This window comes from Ailuropoda melanoleuca, chromosome 16 (assembly GCF_002007445.2).
Source record: "Ailuropoda melanoleuca isolate Jingjing chromosome 16, ASM200744v2, whole genome shotgun sequence".
In the NCBI taxonomy this organism is placed as follows: Eukaryota; Metazoa; Chordata; class Mammalia; order Carnivora; family Ursidae; genus Ailuropoda; species Ailuropoda melanoleuca.
The window spans coordinates 19082250-19102346 of record NC_048233.1 but is presented as its reverse complement, the minus strand read 5'-3'; the positions used below and the strand labels follow the sequence as shown (position 1 = coordinate 19102346).

Sequence of the window (20097 nt, the reverse complement as noted above, 5' to 3'; positions counted from 1 at the left end):
GGCAGATATCTAAACTAAGTGAAATGCCCGGTTATTTTTATCCACCTCGTATGGATTGGTATGAATGTCAGGAAGATAAAATAAGTTTCAGGGACAGCTCCCTAGTACCAGATATAAGAGATGAGACATAGCCCACCCTTTAGCTTTCATCGTATTTTCTGATTTCTGGCCTTGTAGGAAGGAAAAATCAAATCAGCCAAGATTCAGATGTAGATAAAATGGACACATCGAAATTATTTTGTATCACAACTCACCTTGGCATGTTTTCATAAGCCTCAAGGACACATAATTTTCTCCTGACCAGAAGAAATGTGCTGAACAATTTTTTTAGGCAAACTTCTGTTTATTATTATTGGATTTATTTCTATACGTTGGACTTCAGTTTTCTTAAGAAAGAAAAGACTTAGTTAATGGTGTCTTTTTAAATGTTATTCAAGTGTGTAGTTTTTATATAATTTGCACAATCATATTTTTCTATGTATTAACATCATAATTAAGAAATTCTATGACAGCTTATTTGATTTACGCACCCTGAACTCCAAGAAATTGTGTGATTCACACTGACTTGTAGTATTTTGAACTTAGGATATTTGCTGCAAAATATATGATTTTATAGTGATAATTAATTTATAGAAAGGATTTATAGTTTGTTAATATATTCAGTAAGTATTTATGAACTATTGATTAAGAGAGCAACACTTTTCTAGGTGCTTTAGAGGTTTTTCTATGGCACACGTGAAAATAACTCTTTGTGTTGCATATCAGTGCAAACAAAAGTGGCTGCTCCCACCTGGAAGTGACCAGGCTTAGGGACTCCGGTTGCCCCAAAACCAGACTGGCCATCTTTCGGCTAGGCTATTTGTAGCTCAGAACACCTTTGTCCTGTTCACTAAATAAGTGGCACACAGTTTAGGAAGTTGTTTTGTAGAAGCAGCTCTTTTTTATGAATAAAATATTATTCTTCCTTTAAAGAGATGATAATCTGTTTCAAGATACAGATACTTATCTATTTATAATGAAGAAACAGTGATACAATGAAAAATAACAAATTGTATGAAGGCAGATGAAGATGGGATGGGGGAGACTTCAAACAGTGCTGCTTTGGGGGTTTGACCTTGAAGAATAAGTGGAATTAGCAGAGAAAGCAGAAACATTTTCTAGTAAAAGGGAAAAGCATAGTGGTAGGTGTGTTTGAAAAAGTAACTAGCCCATACAGGTAACTGGAGCATAGGGTGAGTACGTTAACGAATATGGATCTTACAGTTGGGGCCGTGGGACTTTTCAGATCCTCTGGCTCTGGGTGAATATACTCTCACCTCCCTCTCCCTACCCCCATCATTGGCTTGGCTGTTTGTCATGATCTGGTCAGTAGAATGGAGCCAGAATGATACTGTGTAAGTTCAGCACAAAGCACTAAGGAGCACTGCAATTGCATTTTCTACTTACTTTACTTGCACTCTTGTCATCTGACCCCAGAAGAATATGCTTCAAGTCACCTGTATTTTTAAAGGAAAACATGAGGCATAGAAATGAACCACAACATGCACTGGGTGTTATATGCAACTAATGAAGCATCAAACTTTACATCGGAATCTGGGGATGTACTGTATGGTAATTAACATAATATAATAAAATAAAATTAAAAAAAAACAAAAAGAAAAAAGAAATGAACCACAACAGAAGCCTAGCATCCAGCCTGGCTCAGCTAAGTACACCCTATGTCTGACCCACAGCCAAACGACAGAGTTGTAAATGTGAAAAAACTTGTTATTTTAATGCCATTGAGGCTTTTAGGTTGTTCTGCAGCATGATTGCACAAAACCTTATAAATCCAGAAACTGGTACTAGAATACAGTTCTTGTGTAACAAAAACATAAGTATGCAACACTGGTTTTAGAATCTGATGGCAAAAAAATCTCTAAGATGATCTAGGAGAATGGTGACTCATGTCAATGGTGGTAAAACATTTGGTCAAACAGTTTGTCTGCAATAGCCTAGAAAATTTTTTGAAAAGTACCCAATGAACTTGTGGCATAGACAATGAGGTTTTGCAGGAGATATGCTGATAGCATGAGCTGGTCATTGCTAAATGCAACAAAAGGCACTACAAAAGAGAGTGTGTTCAGAAAATGGCGTGTTCTCAAGCAGAATTGAAAAGGATTATTGAGAGCCTAGAAATCTGTGATTACAAAATAAAATTGTTTCTTGTCACACTGAATATGTCTTGGCCATTTTGGCATGTCCTCAGGGGCAAAACCTTAACCAATAACTGTTCTTTAGGGAAAACTGCATAACACCCATATATTGAGCTCACCCATCTATAAACCAAGCTCATATTTTTTGGTCTGCTGTTAGCTGATATTAAGGGACTTTGCTGATAGTGTAGATATGATCTGTTAGAGAGATGGAGGTACAACACTAACTGGATGACACGGGTTCTGGTCTATCTGCTCTGAAGCTCACTCAGGCCCTCTGAACTTGCTTGTGCCTCATGCTGATGCATCACTTTCATCTTATGATTGATTGCTTGGCACCCACCCCACTCTCTGACTTGGTGAGTCGGACAGAATGCAGCTCATCGTGGGCAGCTCTGGTCACATGATCACTTGACGTGGTCTAGGCAGGCAGGCAGTCCATCATTTCCAGGGCCTGGTAGCTGCAGAGAGCATGATGGCCTTGCTTTGGAAATCAAGCGGGTGTCTTGTGATTCTCACACCGGGGCTTACCATAACCTCCACACATTGTCTTTTCCCATTATAGCTATCTCTGTAGATGTTCACCATTTTTTCTCCCACACAAATATGTGCAACTTTTGTTTCTTTTTTCTGATAAAGATAGAAAAGAATATATTTCACAGATCAATCGTTACATAACATACATGTATAACATGGACCTGAGACCATGTTAATCGTCCCTAAAAAAGATGACATATCTTATACAGCAACTACAAATGGGATTACTACTAGTTTGAGTTTGTGATAACCTATTGTCATCCTCCAGCATTTTTTACTTATTGCAGGGGCCAGAGTGGTGTGTTAAATGGGGGATGGGAATAGAATCCTGAATTTTTGATCTTTTAGGGTAGCATTAATTTCTGCTAGCATTAATTTCTCCATAGATCAGTGTGAGAGATCTTAGCCCATAAGCCAAGGAACAAATGGGGGGGTTCGGCCATTTACCAAGAGTATCTATTCTAATTATCATTGATCAAAAAAAAAAAAAAAAACAAATGACCATGAGTGTGTCTGTAGACCCACTGCAAGTTAGATCTGGACTAGGACCTAGTTTATTGTCTGCCCACATATGGTCCCAGACTAACAGAAGGTCTGTAATGACTATTATTGTCTCTAGGTAGCAGTGTCAACTCAGACCCTACAAACTAGTCCCTGAAATGTTTGAATATATCCCTTCCCCAGCATAAGAGTACCCTATAAATGTTTATATAGCTCACTGAGGAGAGACTGGAGGAAATCATCTATACTTGTTGAGATGTCATGGTCCTTTCCTCCTGGGAACCCGGCCTCGCTTTCAGTCAATAGGTTCTAATCTAAAAATGGCTCATATCAGGAAACTGAACAAGATACTGCACATTTTATTAGGGATGGCTGCTCTCAGCCTCCTGATAATCCACCCTTGATTTCTTCTGATTGTGTAGGTTGAATAATATTCTTGTTGGTTACTCATCTATCTTGCACCTCCAGTTGTCATGTTCTATTAATGATCCCCATAACTTTCTGAAGTTCAGATCCCACTGGTTACTAACCCAACCTTAATATTACTTAAAATAATTATACCCATTTTGCTTCTATATTTAAATGCTACCTCCTGGCCTCTATTGTTTTGTGATTTTATTATTCTCTTTGCTCTTAGAGAGATCTATTCTAGGATGGCGTCTTAATGTTATCCCTGGCCCACAGAGGGTAGTCATCCCTGAATTTCTCAAAAAACTCTCACCAATGAATTCATATTGCTTGGGCAAATGTAATACCTTCAGAGTCTCTCCTATGAAACACAGATGACTGGTGGGGTTTTGGGCCTTATGTAACGTCTACTTTAGCATGCTTGCTACTCTGAGCTTTTTGATCCCTTCTCCTACCATCTCCCATGGATGATCTGGAATTTCTATTTCACTTAGTGTGGGCTGTCACTTTTCTAAGCTTCTAAGATACATTAAAGAAGCATGCTGGCTTAATCCTTTCCAAACATTAAACCTTGATAAAACTTTATATGTAAAGGGTGTATCAGGAAAGCAGAAAATAGATATAGATTGTTTTAAAATGTTGGGCAGGATAATTTTTTTAAAGATTTTATTCATTTATTTATTTGAGAGAGAGAGCACCAGAGCAGGGGGTGGGAGGGGCAGAGGGAGAGAATCTCAAGCAAACTCCACAATGAATGCAAACCCCCACATGGAGCTTGATCTCATGACCAAGAGATCATGATCTGAGCTAAAATCAAGAGTCGGATGCTTAACTGACTGAGCCACTCAGCTGTCCCCAGGAGAATTTTTTTTTTAATGTCAGAAGAACCCACAATCTTACCAAATACTAATTATAAATTATATCAAGATTTTGAGAAACAACGCATTTGAAAACTTCTTTGATGCATTTGAGAACTTTTTTACTTAACCTAGGCACATTTCACAGCCTTGTGTATAACTATTCAAACCTGGGCATTGTTTTTCTGAATACTCTTCCATTTCACTTACTTTCATTTCCACTCTTAGATCAACAGCCCACATGTCTGGTTGTCCTGTAACTCTGTTACCTCATAAACTACTCCTCATCTGACATCTAGCACCAGGAAATGCATCTGGGTATTTTTTTTGTTAACAGTGTTTTATTTAACTAACTCTCTAACCTTTTCAGTTAATCAGCTTTTCATCTCTCTCACATTACTCATAACACGACCCTCCCTGTGGTTTCAGTCTGCCACTTCCTTCATTCTTCCCTTCCCTCTGCATTCAAATTTCACGTCACAGGGGTGCCTAGGTGGCTCAGTCAGTTAAGCATCTGCCTTTGGCTCAGGTCATGATATCAGGACCCTGGGATTGAGCCCCATGTCAGGCTCCTTGCTCAGCAGGGGTCTGCTTCTCCCTCTGCCCCTCCCCCCCAAACATGCATGCTCTCTCTCTCTCTTGCTCTATGTCTGAAATAAATAAATAAAATCTTTAAAAAAATTGACTTCATAGTCCATAATTCAATTCTATACCTGCTGGTCTCTTGGATTCCTTTACTGCCTAACCCATTGCCAAGTTAAAATTGTCAATTCCAATTCTAGATGAACACATACTTCCATTTATCTCCCTCTTTCTATTGAATATCTCTGGTGCAAATTACACAATGATATTTATGAGATTCTATGAAATCATATCATCCCATCTGGCTCAGTTCTGCAATCAGTCTAGTAACATTTTATTCACTTCCATTCCGCTTTTTGCTTTAACCTTCACAGTGACCATTTTTAACTTTTTTCACTAAGTTTCTAAGTGTTTATTATATTTTCACTAAGTTTCTAAGTCCTTATTATGCTATGTTTTTTTTTTTTGTTTTTGCTTTATTTGTTTGTTTTTAGATTTTTGGTATTTCTCTTGTTTTCTAATTTTTTTGTATTTTTCTATTTGTTTTTGCTACAAGTTTAACTTCTATAGTGAGTCCAAGACACATTCTCCCTTCATTCAGCAGACACAGGGAATCCGTTATAATTCTCCCTACCACTATTAAACAGTATCTCCTTAGAAGTTACTTATGAATTACAAAGGGAAAATAATAATTGTACAGAAAGAAGAGTAGCAGATATACGTTCACCATGTGATCAAAGCTAACATTTGCAAAACTAAACAAACTGACATCATGTGTCTCAAACCCTGAGGAGGACATATCACATCAGTGGTATTCCAATCCAAAATGTGTAGCTAAAACTTAATCATGAGAGATATTTTGTAAAACAACTAACTCACACTCAAAAAAATTTCACAGGTAAGAAACACCAAAAAGAAAAAGAAAAAGAAAAAAAGGCTGAGTAACTGTTCCTGATCAAAATAAACTAAGATATGACAATGAAATACAGTGTATGGTGCTGGATTGAATCCTGGGTCATTAAAACAGAAAAGCTAGGGGCACCAGGGTGGCTCAGTCAGTTAAGCATCTGACTTCAGCTCAGGTCATGATCTCAGGGTCCTGGGATCAAGCCTGTATGGGGCTCCTCACTCAGCAGGGAATCTGCTTGTCCCTCTCCTTCTCCTTTGCCCCTCCCTGACTCCCTCCTCCTCCACACCACTTGTGCTCTCTCTTTCTCTCTCTCTCTCAAATAAATAAAGAAAATCTTTAAAAACAAACAAACAAAAACCTAGAAAAGTTAGGACATTATCAGGACAATTGACACAATTTGAATACAAACCATGGGATTAGATAAGAATATTTAACTAATGTTAAATTCTCAGGCTTCGATAATTGTATTCTGATTATATAAAAGAAATATCCTTGTTTTTAGGAAATATACACAGAAATATTTAGTTAGCAAGGACCACAGTACCACCAAAGTATTCAAGTGGCTTCGGAGTGGGGAGGGAAGTACATACACACAAAAAGAAGGAGAGAAAAGGGGGGTGGGGAGGAAAAGGGAGGGAATGAGGAAGCAAATGATACAAAATATAATTGGTGAGACTGAGTAAAGAGTATATAGAAATTTTGAACAAATATTACACGATACATTAACTAACTAGAAATAAAAACTTGATACAAAAAAAATAGAGTATATGGGAATTCTGTATATTCTTGCAACGTTTCTCTACGTTTGAAGTTATACCAATATAAACATTGCTAAAACAACATTGCTGCTTAAAGGAGAAGATCGAATAAATGAAACTCTTCTTAAAAGCTCTGCTTTAACGAGATTCATTTCTGGCGGGGGGTGTTATGTCATCGGAATAGGTTGAAAGATATATAGGCCAGCAGGCCAACTATTAAGATATGTTCTGGCTAAGAATCATGCACTTTAAAATCTAAAATTTTAGATTTTAGTCAAAATGATGAGTGTGTTAAAGTGCTTTATGAAGTGTTTCGTGTGTATATGTATATATGATGGGTCTTTCCATATTTGCCAGTGAGAACTTGACTGGACCAGTGTTTATCAATCTCTTTGGGCTTATACAAAAGATTCTTATTCTCCTTCACGGTAATGTACAATCTTTTGAAAATTCTTATAAGTTAAAAAAAAGTTTATTTAAAAATAGATGATTCTACCTAAGTGTTTGTAGGCAATTAACCTAATTTAATTATGATATTTGGTAATTTTAAGTATGAAAGCAAATTTCTTGTCATGTATATCATATTGTTTAACACAGGTATACACTTCCTTGTTTTAAATTAGTGTTGTGAGAAAATGAATGACCTGTTAAGAAACAAATTCAATTTGTTGTATTTGGATGTAGGGAATTATTTATGAAAATGTAGGTTGGTGTTTATTATACGTGTTAAGGGTGTTAAAATTTAAAAAGCTGATATTATGATGTTAGAAATTTTTACACTTCGAAGGTTTTAAAAAGTTTTTAAAAATCAGTAAGCTTAGTTTCATAATGTTTGAATTTTCTTTCAAATGGAGGAAATAAGAGAATGGCTTTTATGTTATGACTTGTGATATATCTCCGAGTATGAAAAGACCACCTAGATTCAATTCTCCATCTATTCTTCCTCTTCAAAAATTGGTTTAGGAACAATAGGACCATAAAATAATGTAGGAGGTAAAAGTTTTGATTAGATGAATGAAACTTACTGATTCAATGAAGATAATCTTGAGGGAAATCTATAACATTATTAGTTTTAATGTTCCTCATTAGGTTATATTTTAACATCTGTGATCTTCAAGCTTCCTGTCTTTATTCAGTGGCCCATTAAAGGGATAAATAAAATACCATATGACTGCAAATAAAGATAATTTAAAATTGCGTAGTGATCCAAGATGCAAGGCTAACAAATTCAGCAGGGGGATAACCTGAAGGAGAGGCCAGTCATGCGCTTAATCATGTGATAAACAATGGTCCATGAACCTCTTGCCTGATATGTATTCAGGGCTCGAACTGTTCCCTTTATTATAATTTAAACAACTGTTTTATTTACGAATCCCAAAGTAGTGATTAGGATGGATACCTTTACGGCCTGTAACCACATCCAGTCGGAAGTTTGGCCTAGCGACCCCAGGTGCCTTCCAGCTCTCTCAGTGGTTCCAGTCAGGGAAATTATGCATGCCTTGGGCTGTTTAGCTAAATTAAAACTCAAATAATCAAAGAGAAAGGAGAAAAAAAGGAGACACACAGAAGTTCTTGGTGAAAGCAAAATAATTGGAGAAACAAGAAAAAAAATAAAAGTAGTTAAGAATACAACAGTAACATGTATTAGAAATGGGCTGTGTTCTTATTACATTAAAAAAAATCAAGTCCAATGATGGGCATTCTTTTCCTCTATGTTTTTTTAAATAAAAAAGGTATAACGATTCTTGTGGAAATAGCACAGAAATTTCCAAAGGAAAAACAAAACAAAGTCGACCATAATCCCATCCAGAGATAACCTCTTTTAAGATTCTGGTTTTAGTCTTTCAGTATTTAATCTAAATGAATACAAGAGTGAACACACACACACACACACACCCCACACACCATGGTGGAGAGGCAGATTAGGGTAACGGTTAATAGTCTCTAAGGCCAGGGTGCCTGAGTGGCTCAGTCAGTTAAGCATCTGCCTTTAGCTCAGGTCATGATCCCAGGGTCCTGGTATCTAGTCCCACATTGGGCTCCCTGCTCAGCAGGGAGTCTGCTTCTCCCTCTACCCCTCCCTCCTGCTTGTGAACTCTCTTTCTCCCTCTCTCTCTCTCTCTCTCTCTCTCTCTCGCACACTCTCTCTCTCAAATAAATAAATAAAATCTTAAAAAAAAAAGTCTCTAAGGCCAGACTTCATGGGTTTCAATCCTGGCTCTGGCACTTACAAGCTGTGTGTCCTTGCACACATTTACTTGACCTCTCTGTGCTTTAATTCCACATCTTTAAAGTTGGGATAACATTATTGACGTCATAGAGTTTTATGAGAATCAAATGGATTGACATCCATAAAGCTTCTAGAACAGTGTCTACAATATAGAAAGTAGTATATAATGTTTATATTTTTATTATTATCTCCAATTATATATAGTTTAATAAAAATTGTATCACATTGTATGTATTATAATAGATCTTACATTTTTCCAATCTTATTATATCCCTTTAGGAAAATCTGCTTTTCCATGCTTTCCTTGTATGTCAGGGCCTTTAAGAATGTCCAATAAATAAACATCAATTAATACCAGCTTTCCCCTCATCCTAATTGTGAGTCAATTGAAAAAAAAGACAGAGAAGTGTAACACAGAGAGTCCAAAATATCACTTTAGGTACTTACAAGCTGATATGAGGGAATGTGGCTTACTTCTGTTGGCAAGCATGCTTCCTTACAGTTGACCACCAGTTACATAAACTTGCCCAAGTAAGATATTGGATCATATCAGCCATCTCACATCGAGTAAGTGAGGTTACATAGAGGGGAAAGGCATGTCATGCCATTGGGATTCTATCTTCATAAAAGGAAATAGTAAGAATAAGGAATAATAATAATGTTATTATTTTCCCTTTTTCTTCTTCCACCATGGAACGGTTTTACTCCTGACTTTATAATGTCCTATAAAAACTTGCTTGTTGAAGCAGTCTAAAAAAGCATTTAGTGGTAACGCAGACTATGTGTCTCAGATCTCTTTGGACATTTTCCCCACATATAACTTGAATAAGAAAGCTGGATATGCCTTGCCATGTGAAGATGTGGTGACTACATCCGCGCTTACATGATGTAAAAGTAATTGACTAATGTATGAGTCCATTGAAAATCAGTTCATTTGGTGAAAAGCCTCATGTCTTACTGGGTATCACAAAGAGATTGCAATGTTTGTATATGTAATGTCAAGAGCTGGCCAATTATGCGACTAGTTAAATCTCCTGAGTCTATTACTAAGGATTTAGAGCATTAATGATTGAAGGTATATTATCTGGTAATACAAATAGCTACCCTTCACTGCATGCTGATTGTGTGCTAGCATCATGTTACACATTTATTACATATTATCTTAATTCTACTGCAGCTAATTGTGGTTGCATTCGTTGTTTTTCTGCCTCCTAGCCTCTGATCCTCTCTGTATCCCAAGACACTGACTTCTTAAAACTAAATTTCCCAGGCTCTCTTGCATCTGATTGCTTGTTAGGTTGTCAGTGGCAGGTATTGGTGTGAGACTGGAGTTGTTTGAATCAAAACAAGATCAGCTTTGGAAATTACTGGAGCAGACAAAAACCAGTTTACTTGTACAAACAAAGTTTAACTTAGCTTATTTTTACAAGACTAACTGGATGTGGGTCATTTCCTGCTTACGCTTCTGGAAATTGTAAGGAAAACTTAAACTCTTTCCCGAAGTTGATATGAAGTAACCACTGACCAGTTCACTACAATTTAAGAAAATTCTAATATTCTGACCAACTACGGCAGAAATGAAACAGTCACTGTTTTCTTACTATATAAGATGCTTTACAATAATATACTCCCGAGCCTCACTCCATGTTCCTGGTTTTGCAAACTTTCTTTTTTTTGGTGTGTTCACAGTAAACTTTTACTAATTACTACTTCAGTGATTCACTGGTTTGACTTCTGTTATTTCTGAACTTTTGACAGGGTTGTAAAGAGAAGAAAAGCCAGGGCATATATCCACCCTCTGCAGGAGTGCCTCTGGCAGGGGCTGTGTATCCTTGAGGACTCCTGTTCCTACAGCTCAGGCCTTTTCCCTTTTTTATTCAGTCTTAGGCGTGGGAGTGACTTCTTCCTGGTATAAGTCTCTGGATTGCACACCATTTGCCCAGTTTGGCTTTTAAACTCTGATACTTTTATAACTGGTTTTCCATATTAAATTCTTTTACTGAACTCCCTGAGTTCTATTTTCCTGTCTGGACCTTGGCTGGTATGAAAGATAGAGACTGTCTTCACTGTGTGGATAGATTAAGGTGACTTGTACAAAATCCCACAGCTAGTTTAACAACAGGCTTTCAAACTAGCTGTGCTTCATTTAAAAGCCCAAGTACTTAAACTATTGTGCTGTACTCAAATGGTATTCCAAATGAATATCCAAATAAAAGGTATTCATTAATTGCATATTCCCTTTACTTTGCTCAGATTGTCTGCATTATGGCACTAGCTAGCTGCAATTATCATTTAATTGTCTATCCCTCCCAATAGCTTATGAGCAAGCACATATGTTATCCATCTTTGTATCCCTAGCACCAACTACTATGCTTGGAATTCAGTAGAGTCTTCATAAATATTTGGGGAATGAATGAATAATAACCATTGGCATTTATGGAGTAACTATTTCATTACAACAACCCCACAAGGGGCATTATGTAAATTTTATAACTCAATCGTCATTAAAAATCTTTCAAGGTAGGCATAAACACGCAGCTATCCCATATCTTCGGTAAGGAAAGCAAGGCTCAAAGAGTTTAAACGACTCACAACTAAACTAGAACTCGCTAACTGGGCTTCAAGTTCTGACCTTTTTACTCTGTCTAGCTGCCTCCATTAATGTGAATGAACAAATACATAAATCGATGGGTTACAGAAGAATAGAAATATTTTATTGGATTTTCAGGTATTTGGGGAGCTTTACAAACATAAAATCTTATCTCTGTGAGGAAAAGGAGAAACTCAGTATCTATATGCCAGAATTAAATGAAGGAACATGTTTTTGTATCCAAAATTAGGTCTATACAGGCAAAAGGAAGAAAAGAATTGGTATAATAATCTTAAGAAATGAAAGAGTTTAAATTGCAAGTGTGGAAGGGGCGCCCGAGTGGCTCAGTTGGTTGAGTCTCCCACTCCTGGTTTTGGCTTGGGTCATGATCTAAGGGTCATGATCTAAGGGTCATGATCTCAGGGTCATGAGATCAAGCTAGGTTCAGGCCCTGAACTCAGTAAGTCAGCAGGGAGTCCACTTGAGAGTCTCTCCCTCTGACCCTACCCCTGCCCCTGCTCATGCTCTTGTGCTCTCTCTCTAAAATAAATAAATCTTTAAAAAATATTGCAAGTGTGGAAAACGTGGCTATTCTCGTAATTATCTAATAATTCTCTAGAATGACTTGGCATGGGATATAATACTGATGATATTTACAAACAGTGCTCCTAAAGATTTAGAAGTCAGTTTTCAGGTTTACTTTTACTTTTCCACATCTAGGTCTGTTATCCAGAGTTAGACAGTATTCAAAGTAACAAGGTATTTTTATTGCTGGATCGCTGATGGAGGTTTCTGCTTGTGTTTTTTGTGTGTTCCATTTTCCATTTGTATAATCAATGTATGAGTCTATGATTCAGTTAAGTTTCTCCTCGACTTTTGCCTGGAATTATGCATTCCTGGTACCTCCCTCTGAATGTAGGAAGTAAAATAATACCTATATTTGTAAGGCTGATTTGGAGAATCCATTATCTTATTTTTTTATTTTAGATGAAAATGAATAGAAGAAAAATAATTTGGAAGGAGTCACACAAAGAGTTATTGTTGCTTCTACACATGCATTATTGGCACTTACTTGATTTGGTATTGGCTGAAATTTTTTCAGCTGGATACCACCAAGAGGCTTTCCTTGCAGAGCTAGGGGCGATTTGAAGATTCTGAAAATAAACAACTTTTGTAAGATTTTTGCTGGTGCAGCCCTCTCTTTTTTTTTCCCCCAGGGGAAGGATGTTCTCTTAAGTCTTCTTCATATATGTACTACTAATTTTGCCATGATAGAGGAAAACCTTTATTTTTATTAATTCAATAGTATAGAATAATGTAAAATTAAACATATGCATTTCCCCCCAGTGATTTATAGTAATGAAAAACTCTGTCTAGATACTTGACACTGGGGAAAAGGCACAAACCAGACTGTTTACTTGTTTTGTAAAACATTGTGTTCTTCTGTGATTGAGACATATCACTAAGGGCTGATGACCCAGGGGTGCCAAAAACTCTGAGCATTGCTATTCAATGGTTATAAAGTTTCAGTCATGCAAGATGAAAAAGCTCTAGAGGTCCAATGACCCCAAATACACATTTAGTTAACAATTCTATAATGTGCTTTCACCACAACTAAAAAACAAAACAAAAACAAAGAACGCCAGTAAGGTTGTGATGAGTAGGCATGGCAGAAATTCAACCACATTTGTGCAAGAATGCATACTAAAGAATTACTTGCCCCCATTTGAATGCTGAGAAGGAGTTAGAGAAGGAAAATGCTTCTCCACTTAATAAAACTTGAGCAAGTTGTTTTCATTAACAGTAATGATTGATGGGGATTTATTGGTGACACTGCAGTCCCAGGAGCAGAAGTCACCATATAAACAACACTGTGCTAACAAAAGGGGTCTGTTCACATGGCTGGCACTTGCAGGGCCACAAGGATATGAAGAAACAACACATGCATTCCCTGATTTAGAGCCAAAATACTCAGTGACTGTGACATTAACTATTGGGTTTCATGAATTTTTTTAAAAAAAGAGAATAGACTTCATTCATTCATTCATTCATTTACTTTCCTCCATAAAATTTTTAAAATGTGTCTGGAAAGCTAAAATGTTTTAGGGAAAGTTTAGGGTTAACTTGATCACATTTAATTCCTTTCAAGGGCTTAGCTTCAAACACTACCTGTTACCCCAGTTGTTTATAAACAACTGTTTATTAAACTTCTCTCAAGACAATAAACACATTTTGAACAAATTTTTGAGGCATGGTCATAAAAACTGCTCAAGATGGGTACATAGTATCACAATGCATAGATGGGACATGAGAATTCCTGTTTGTGGGGATTTTCTGTGTCACTAACCCCACCTTCTACGTCCTGTAGCCGCTGCATAGCAAAAAATAGGCATTTAGAATAGTCATGACTTTAGCCACTAAAAAGAGTGAAGCTAACTTTGACATAGAAGAGGAGTAGGTTTTCACCCTCTCTTATTGTTTGATTGGGTGACCATAATTGGGCTCAGATATTGGCAAGGAGAATAGAAGGCAAAAAAAGAGAGGAGCAAGACTGGATTCTAAATCGTGAGAAGGAAGATTAGCAGTTCCCATCTTTTGAAAAATTAACCCTATCTATCGCTTTTTCCAAAACTATAATTGCTCTATAATTAAGGTTATCGGGCACTTTGAGGGGGAGATTTCAGCATGAGTTCATTTGTATGCTATTCAGATTTGCCAAGACTGTCTCTAATAATTTACATGCATGATCTACGAAGTTTTCACCACTTATGTACCAAACAATTTGTATTTGGTCATATGCTGTTCAGATGTATTCCAATGTCTTATTTAAAAGTTTTACCTTTTTTCGGCACCTGGGTGGCTCAGTTGTTAAGCATCTGCCTTCGGCTCAGGGCGTGATCCCGACATTATGGGATCGAGCCCCACATCAGGCTCCTCTGCTGGGAGCCTGCTTCTTCCTCTCCCACTCCCCCTGCTGTGTTCCCTCTCTCGCTGGCTGTCTCTCTCTGTCAAATAAATAAATAAAATCTTTTGAAAAAAAAGTTTTACCTTTTTTCAGTAAAAATATAAGTTCCTTGGGATCTGGGTCCAAGTACTTTCCACAGAAGCTTACACCTTTCTAACTGGTTTATTTTTTTTTTTTTATAAGACAGCTTATCTGTGTTGTTCACTGCCAAAATCCTATGCTTAGCAGTATAGTTGGTACATAGCAGACTTTCAAGAAATGTTTGTTTTGTCTGTGAGAGGATGAGTAAAGAGAACTAAGCTCATACATAGTTGTTCAGTGGCTGTTGCCTTAATGTGTGTAGGGAAGTAGGATTCAGCAAATGTATAGAGGCAAAGTAATTAGGTTTTATAAACTAGTGTCACTGAGGATCACTTGTTAAATGAATATTGTTCAGACGATTTTAATATATTAATGCTGGGGATACTACTAAGGTATCATTCTGGCAACTTGAAGAAGATTTACTAGAATAAATATTGCCTGAGTGAAACACTTTGGTTTTGGTGCAAAATAATGCCCTAGTTTCAAGACACAAGCAGACAAAATCTCTGACAAGAGGCTAGTAGAATTTAATAGCGTTCAACTCATCTTTTGTTTTACATATAAAAATGTGTGCCTATATAATATATATATAGTGTAAATACACATATATCTGTATTTATTATATGTGTAAGCATATAGATCTCCACTTATATGTTTAATCTTCTTCTAAATCTCACATTCTAACTTGGAACTGTAGGATTCTTTTCCAGATCATAGAATTATTTGTTATTTTTACTTAGGCTATTTCCGTGATTAAAATTCCATATCTCCCCAGGTTTCCGTGAATCAGCAGTGCCCCAGAAAACGTTTCCCTTCCTGAGACTCCAGGGAAGTCTTGGAACGCAAAGAACTTCAAGAGGGAGCCTGGCCAAATAGAGATTTTTGAGCCTTGGTAGGCTTGTTGAAGCAGATTTTTAGCGCAAACACAAATCAAAGGCTCTGGGTACATAAAAGCAGCATTTTCATGTGAGTCCAAAAAGCTCAGTTTGGTTCTATTTGTTTGGCTAAAGAAATGAAAAGCTTTGTTTTAACCACGTGGTTATTATTTTGCAAGGGGACCATAGCAAATTATTCTAATTTCTTTAATCTCGCTAAAGAGTAACTAAAGTTATTTGATGTAACTTTCTCAATGGAAAATTAGCAACTAAATCTTCTCTAACGTCATTATTTTCTTCCAGATCTGAATCAAAGCTTCTCAGGTATTTTTGCACTACAATGGATTCTGATTCCTACTCAGATTCCGTGTTTTCTTCAAAAGAATGACAATTTATGATTTTGTCAGTTAATAGATTTTTGTCCTCTTAAAAGGACAGAACTAAGAAATATCAAGATTTAAAACCTAAGTACCTTGGAACACTCAGAGGAGCAACATGGCAGAAATTGAGAAAAGAATTGAAACCCATAGAGTAAGATGTCTTTCCAAACTGAAGGTATGGACTTGTGTGTGTGTGGATATATGTATATGTGCCTTTTTTTTTTAACCTAGAGTTTGTAAAGTTGCTCACATGACGTGATTTAATGTTAATGTCACATTACCTGATGTATTGATAATTTCTTGCTTTGCTGAGGTTGGTTTTAAACTAAGGGTTAAATAGGGCTAGTGATTCAGGCAATTAATTCAGAAATGGTTTTGAGGAACTTAAATGGAAGATAAGGTCTTAAAGTTTTCAGGCACATACTATGTTACACCAGGATTTAATTTCTTGTATCAAAAGGCCATTTTAATGCTCACCCTTGTGGGGTTTCTAACCCAGAGGAGTGTGGGGGTCTCTCCTAGAAAACGGTTTATTGGGCAGAAATGCTTTGTTGATCTGCATGCAATGATTACTTCACAATGACCCAGTAAAACAAATGTTTACTTCAGGCTTTGGCAACATATCAATCATTCTCTGTAAGAATAATGCCCATTTTGTTAGCTGTTTCTGGCATTCTTGCTTATTTCAAAGCAAATTCTTTTTGTATAGCTTCAAAGCCATTTGCCTTCAAAGAAAATTTGAATTTGTTTTAAACCAAGGGATCTGGAAATTTGTCTGGATTCTACAGCTAGTGCCTGCAAGTGGTTTCCAGACTAAAACTGCCACCAATATTCTCCCTATCAGTTTGTTTTCTCTTCACACACGTAGGGAAAATCTACACACGTGCATAAAAATGGAGAATTGTGATCTAGAAAACTACTTTTGCCTAAAATGTCATATTAATTATTTTAAAAATTCCTCTTAAATTGTCCCCCAATTCTCATGTCCCTCTTCTAAAACTGAGTGGTTAAAAATAAGGATCTATTTGCTTACTTCGGCAGCACATATACTGAAATTGGAACAATACAGAGAAGATTAGCGCAAGGATGACATGCAAATTAGTGAAGCGTTCCATATTTTTGTACTGTATGGTGACATAATATAATAAAAAAATATTATTAAAAAATAAGGATCTAGTCTCAGGCGCCCTATGTTCATCCCTAGGCTCAACTGCATACTTGCCATGTGAACTTGGATGAGTTCCTTAACCTCTTTCTGCTTCAGCTTTCTTATTTGAAAAAGCTAACAACAATACTCCTATTTCATAGGATTTTTTCATATTGCAAACTTGGAAAAATGACTAGAATATTGTAAACATTCAATAAATATTAGCTATTATTATTGATAGCATTATATGTTACCTAACTGGAATTTAAATAAAATCTTGGAAGAAAAATTAATAGCATTTATGTATAAAAGTCAAGTAAGTCAATCAGAGAAAGACAATTATCATATGGTTTCACACATATGTGGAATATAAGAAATAGTCCAGAGGATCATAAGGGAGGGGAGGGAAAACTGAATGGGAAGAAATCAGAGACGGAGACAAACCATGAGAGATTCTCAACTCTGGGAAACAAACTGAGGGTTGCTGAAGGGGAGGTGGGTGAGGGGATGGGGTAACTGGGTGATGGACATTAAGGAAGGCACATGATATGATGATGAGCACTGGGTATTATATGTGACTGATGAATTATTGAACACTACATCTGAAGCTAATAATGTACTATATGTTGGCTAATTGAATTTAAATAAAAAAGTCAAGTCAGTTGTTATTTATAAATAAGTACTCTTAATTTAATATTTGCTTACTTTGGAGTTTGGCAAGATTAGATATTGATGTTCATGTTATGACAAAATATTGAGAGGACAAGTTTATCAGGTGAAATTGGGCACCAACTGCCTAATAGTCAGATTTTTTTTTTTTTTGCTTCTCTGAACTTAGAAATATGTATATTAAGCAAAATTCTTTAGAAAGCATCAGAGAACTGTCCTCAATAAGTTTGCTTCAAACTCTGGGCATTACTGTTAAATGCTAATAGGACTAGATTCATAAAGATAGAGGCTATTTTGTATCAGACATGAGTCAGAATAGCCACTATTTGCTTTCACTTTGTGACTAGAACCAAACTATATAGGCAACCTATCTAGGTGTTTTAGAAAAGAAACTTGGGGTCATGATTCATCGAGTCTCCTCTCTTAAAATGTAAAATAAAATTAATTTTTCTCCCAAATATGATTCATATGTTGTTTGGTATACCTTACTTTTAAATATAAAACCTGAATCATAAATCCATATGATAACTTTTTATTCTCAATCATGTGCTTTGCAAAGATTTATAGTGTGGAGTCAGTTTCTACAAATGATATTTACTATAAAAGAATAAACAACTAGACATCTAGCCATATTATCTTCTTAGCCATGTAACAGTTTTGACTCATACTGAGCTTTATATTTATATTTTCCCAGGTCTTTTTCACATAAATTTCTTTTTTTAAAATAATTTTTGTTATATTAGTCACCAAACAGTACATGCCCAGTTTTTGTTGCAATGTTCCATGATTCATTGATTTGCCTATAGCACCCAGGGCACCATGCAATATGTGCCCTCCTTAATACCCATCACCAGCCTATCCCATTCCCCCATGCCCTACCCCTCTGAAGCCCTCAGTTTGTTTCCAGGAGTCCACAGTCTCTCATGGTTCATTCCCCCTTCTGTTTTCTCTTCAGATCGTATAAATCTTTCCCCTTTCACATAAATTTCTATTCAAATTTCTCCAAATGAATTGGTACAGCCAACTCAGTTTAGGAGTATTTATTTAATCCTATTACATTTCATCTTATATTTAGCCTACTTTCAGCTCTGATCTCCTCTTCAGGATGTTTTCGAATACTTACTCTGTCATTCATTCAGCATACTTGTATAGAGTGCCTACTATTCTTTAGGCATTTAGTAGACTTCAAAGATACAATGGTAAATAATATATGGATCCTACGTTTGAATTGTTCACAGTATAGTGAGGAAGGAGGTTATAGGCATCCAGGCACATACATAAAGTGCATTGTGATAAGAGCTATAAGAGAGACAGTACACAGCAGGTAGGTAATGAGTGAGTAGTCAAGGCTGCCTGGGGAGCAAAGAGACAAGGAAGTCTTCACAATAGAAATGTAGATAGAGTTGATAATAGAGATAGAATATACCTTAGAAAAACTTTACAAGTAGAATGACATCCTGTAAAAGGCACTGAGATGTGAAAAGTCATGGTGAATTAAGAAACTGCAAGTAGAACATTATGTCCAGGGACAAGCAGCAGGAGATGATACTGAGATATAGATGAGACATTATTTGCCATCTAAGAAAGTAGAGATTTTTGCTTGTGGGAAGTCACTAAGACGTTTTAAGAAGTGAAATCACATGCTAGTTATGCATTTTATTAATTCATTTGACAGATATTTACTAAGCTTCAAATTAGTGGTGGTGGCAAATGGAGGGAGTGTAGGTGTGGACATGTCTAGAGGCAACTAAGGAATGCTGGCAATTGTTTCAGCTAAACTGTGTGTACATTTGAGAGATTTCAGCATATGGGTATAGGGAAAGCTATGGGAATAAGTGAGATTTCTTAGGGAGAGCACATATAGCACAAAGAGTAGAAGGTATATGACAAATCCTGAAGGGGTTGGCCAAAGAGAAGACTGAATAGAGTCTAGCAGGTAGGTAGACATATAGGTATGCATGGGGGGAGGGAATTTTAGGAAGAAAAGAGAGATTAGTGGGGTCGAATGAGTCAGAGAAATCAGGTTAGTTGAGAACTGAGAAGTATCTATTGAACTTGGAAACTAAGAAGTTGTTTTTGACCTTTTACGGAGTAGCTTCAGGAAAGGCCAGACAGCAGGAAACTAAAGGGTGAATGGAAGGCTAGAGTCTAGGCAATAAACCTAGATTATTCTTCTAAACAGCCTGATGGTAGCTGGAGTAGCAACTATCAGGGGTTAGGGGAAAATATATTTTTTAAAGACAGAAATGTCTTGAATATATTTATGAATTAGTGGGGAGAGAAGCAGTAAAGGGTGTGAGGTTGAAAATAGAGGGGAGAGCATTTACGGATAAATCATGTCTCAAATGGGAAGAATGAATTCAAAAGCATGGGTGGAGGGATTTTATTGTACTGGAAAAGGGACACCTATGT

General features: G+C 36.5%; 1 protein-coding gene and 1 pseudogene across 1 annotated transcript in view; both read left to right on the top strand.

Annotated features, from left to right (window-relative positions):
* Positions 1-20097, top strand: part of SLCO1A2 (solute carrier organic anion transporter family member 1A2) — a 111961-nt gene that overhangs the window by 39329 nt on the left and 52535 nt on the right. The window contains exons 2-3 of the mRNA XM_019807321.2: positions 15390-15580; positions 15793-16044. Of these exons, the coding sequence (XP_019662880.1) occupies positions 15985-16044 (60 nt within the window). The 5' untranslated portion in view covers positions 15390-15580; positions 15793-15984. The remainder of the gene's footprint in view (positions 1-15389; positions 15581-15792; positions 16045-20097) is intronic.
* Positions 16895-16990, top strand: LOC117796885 (annotated as a pseudogene).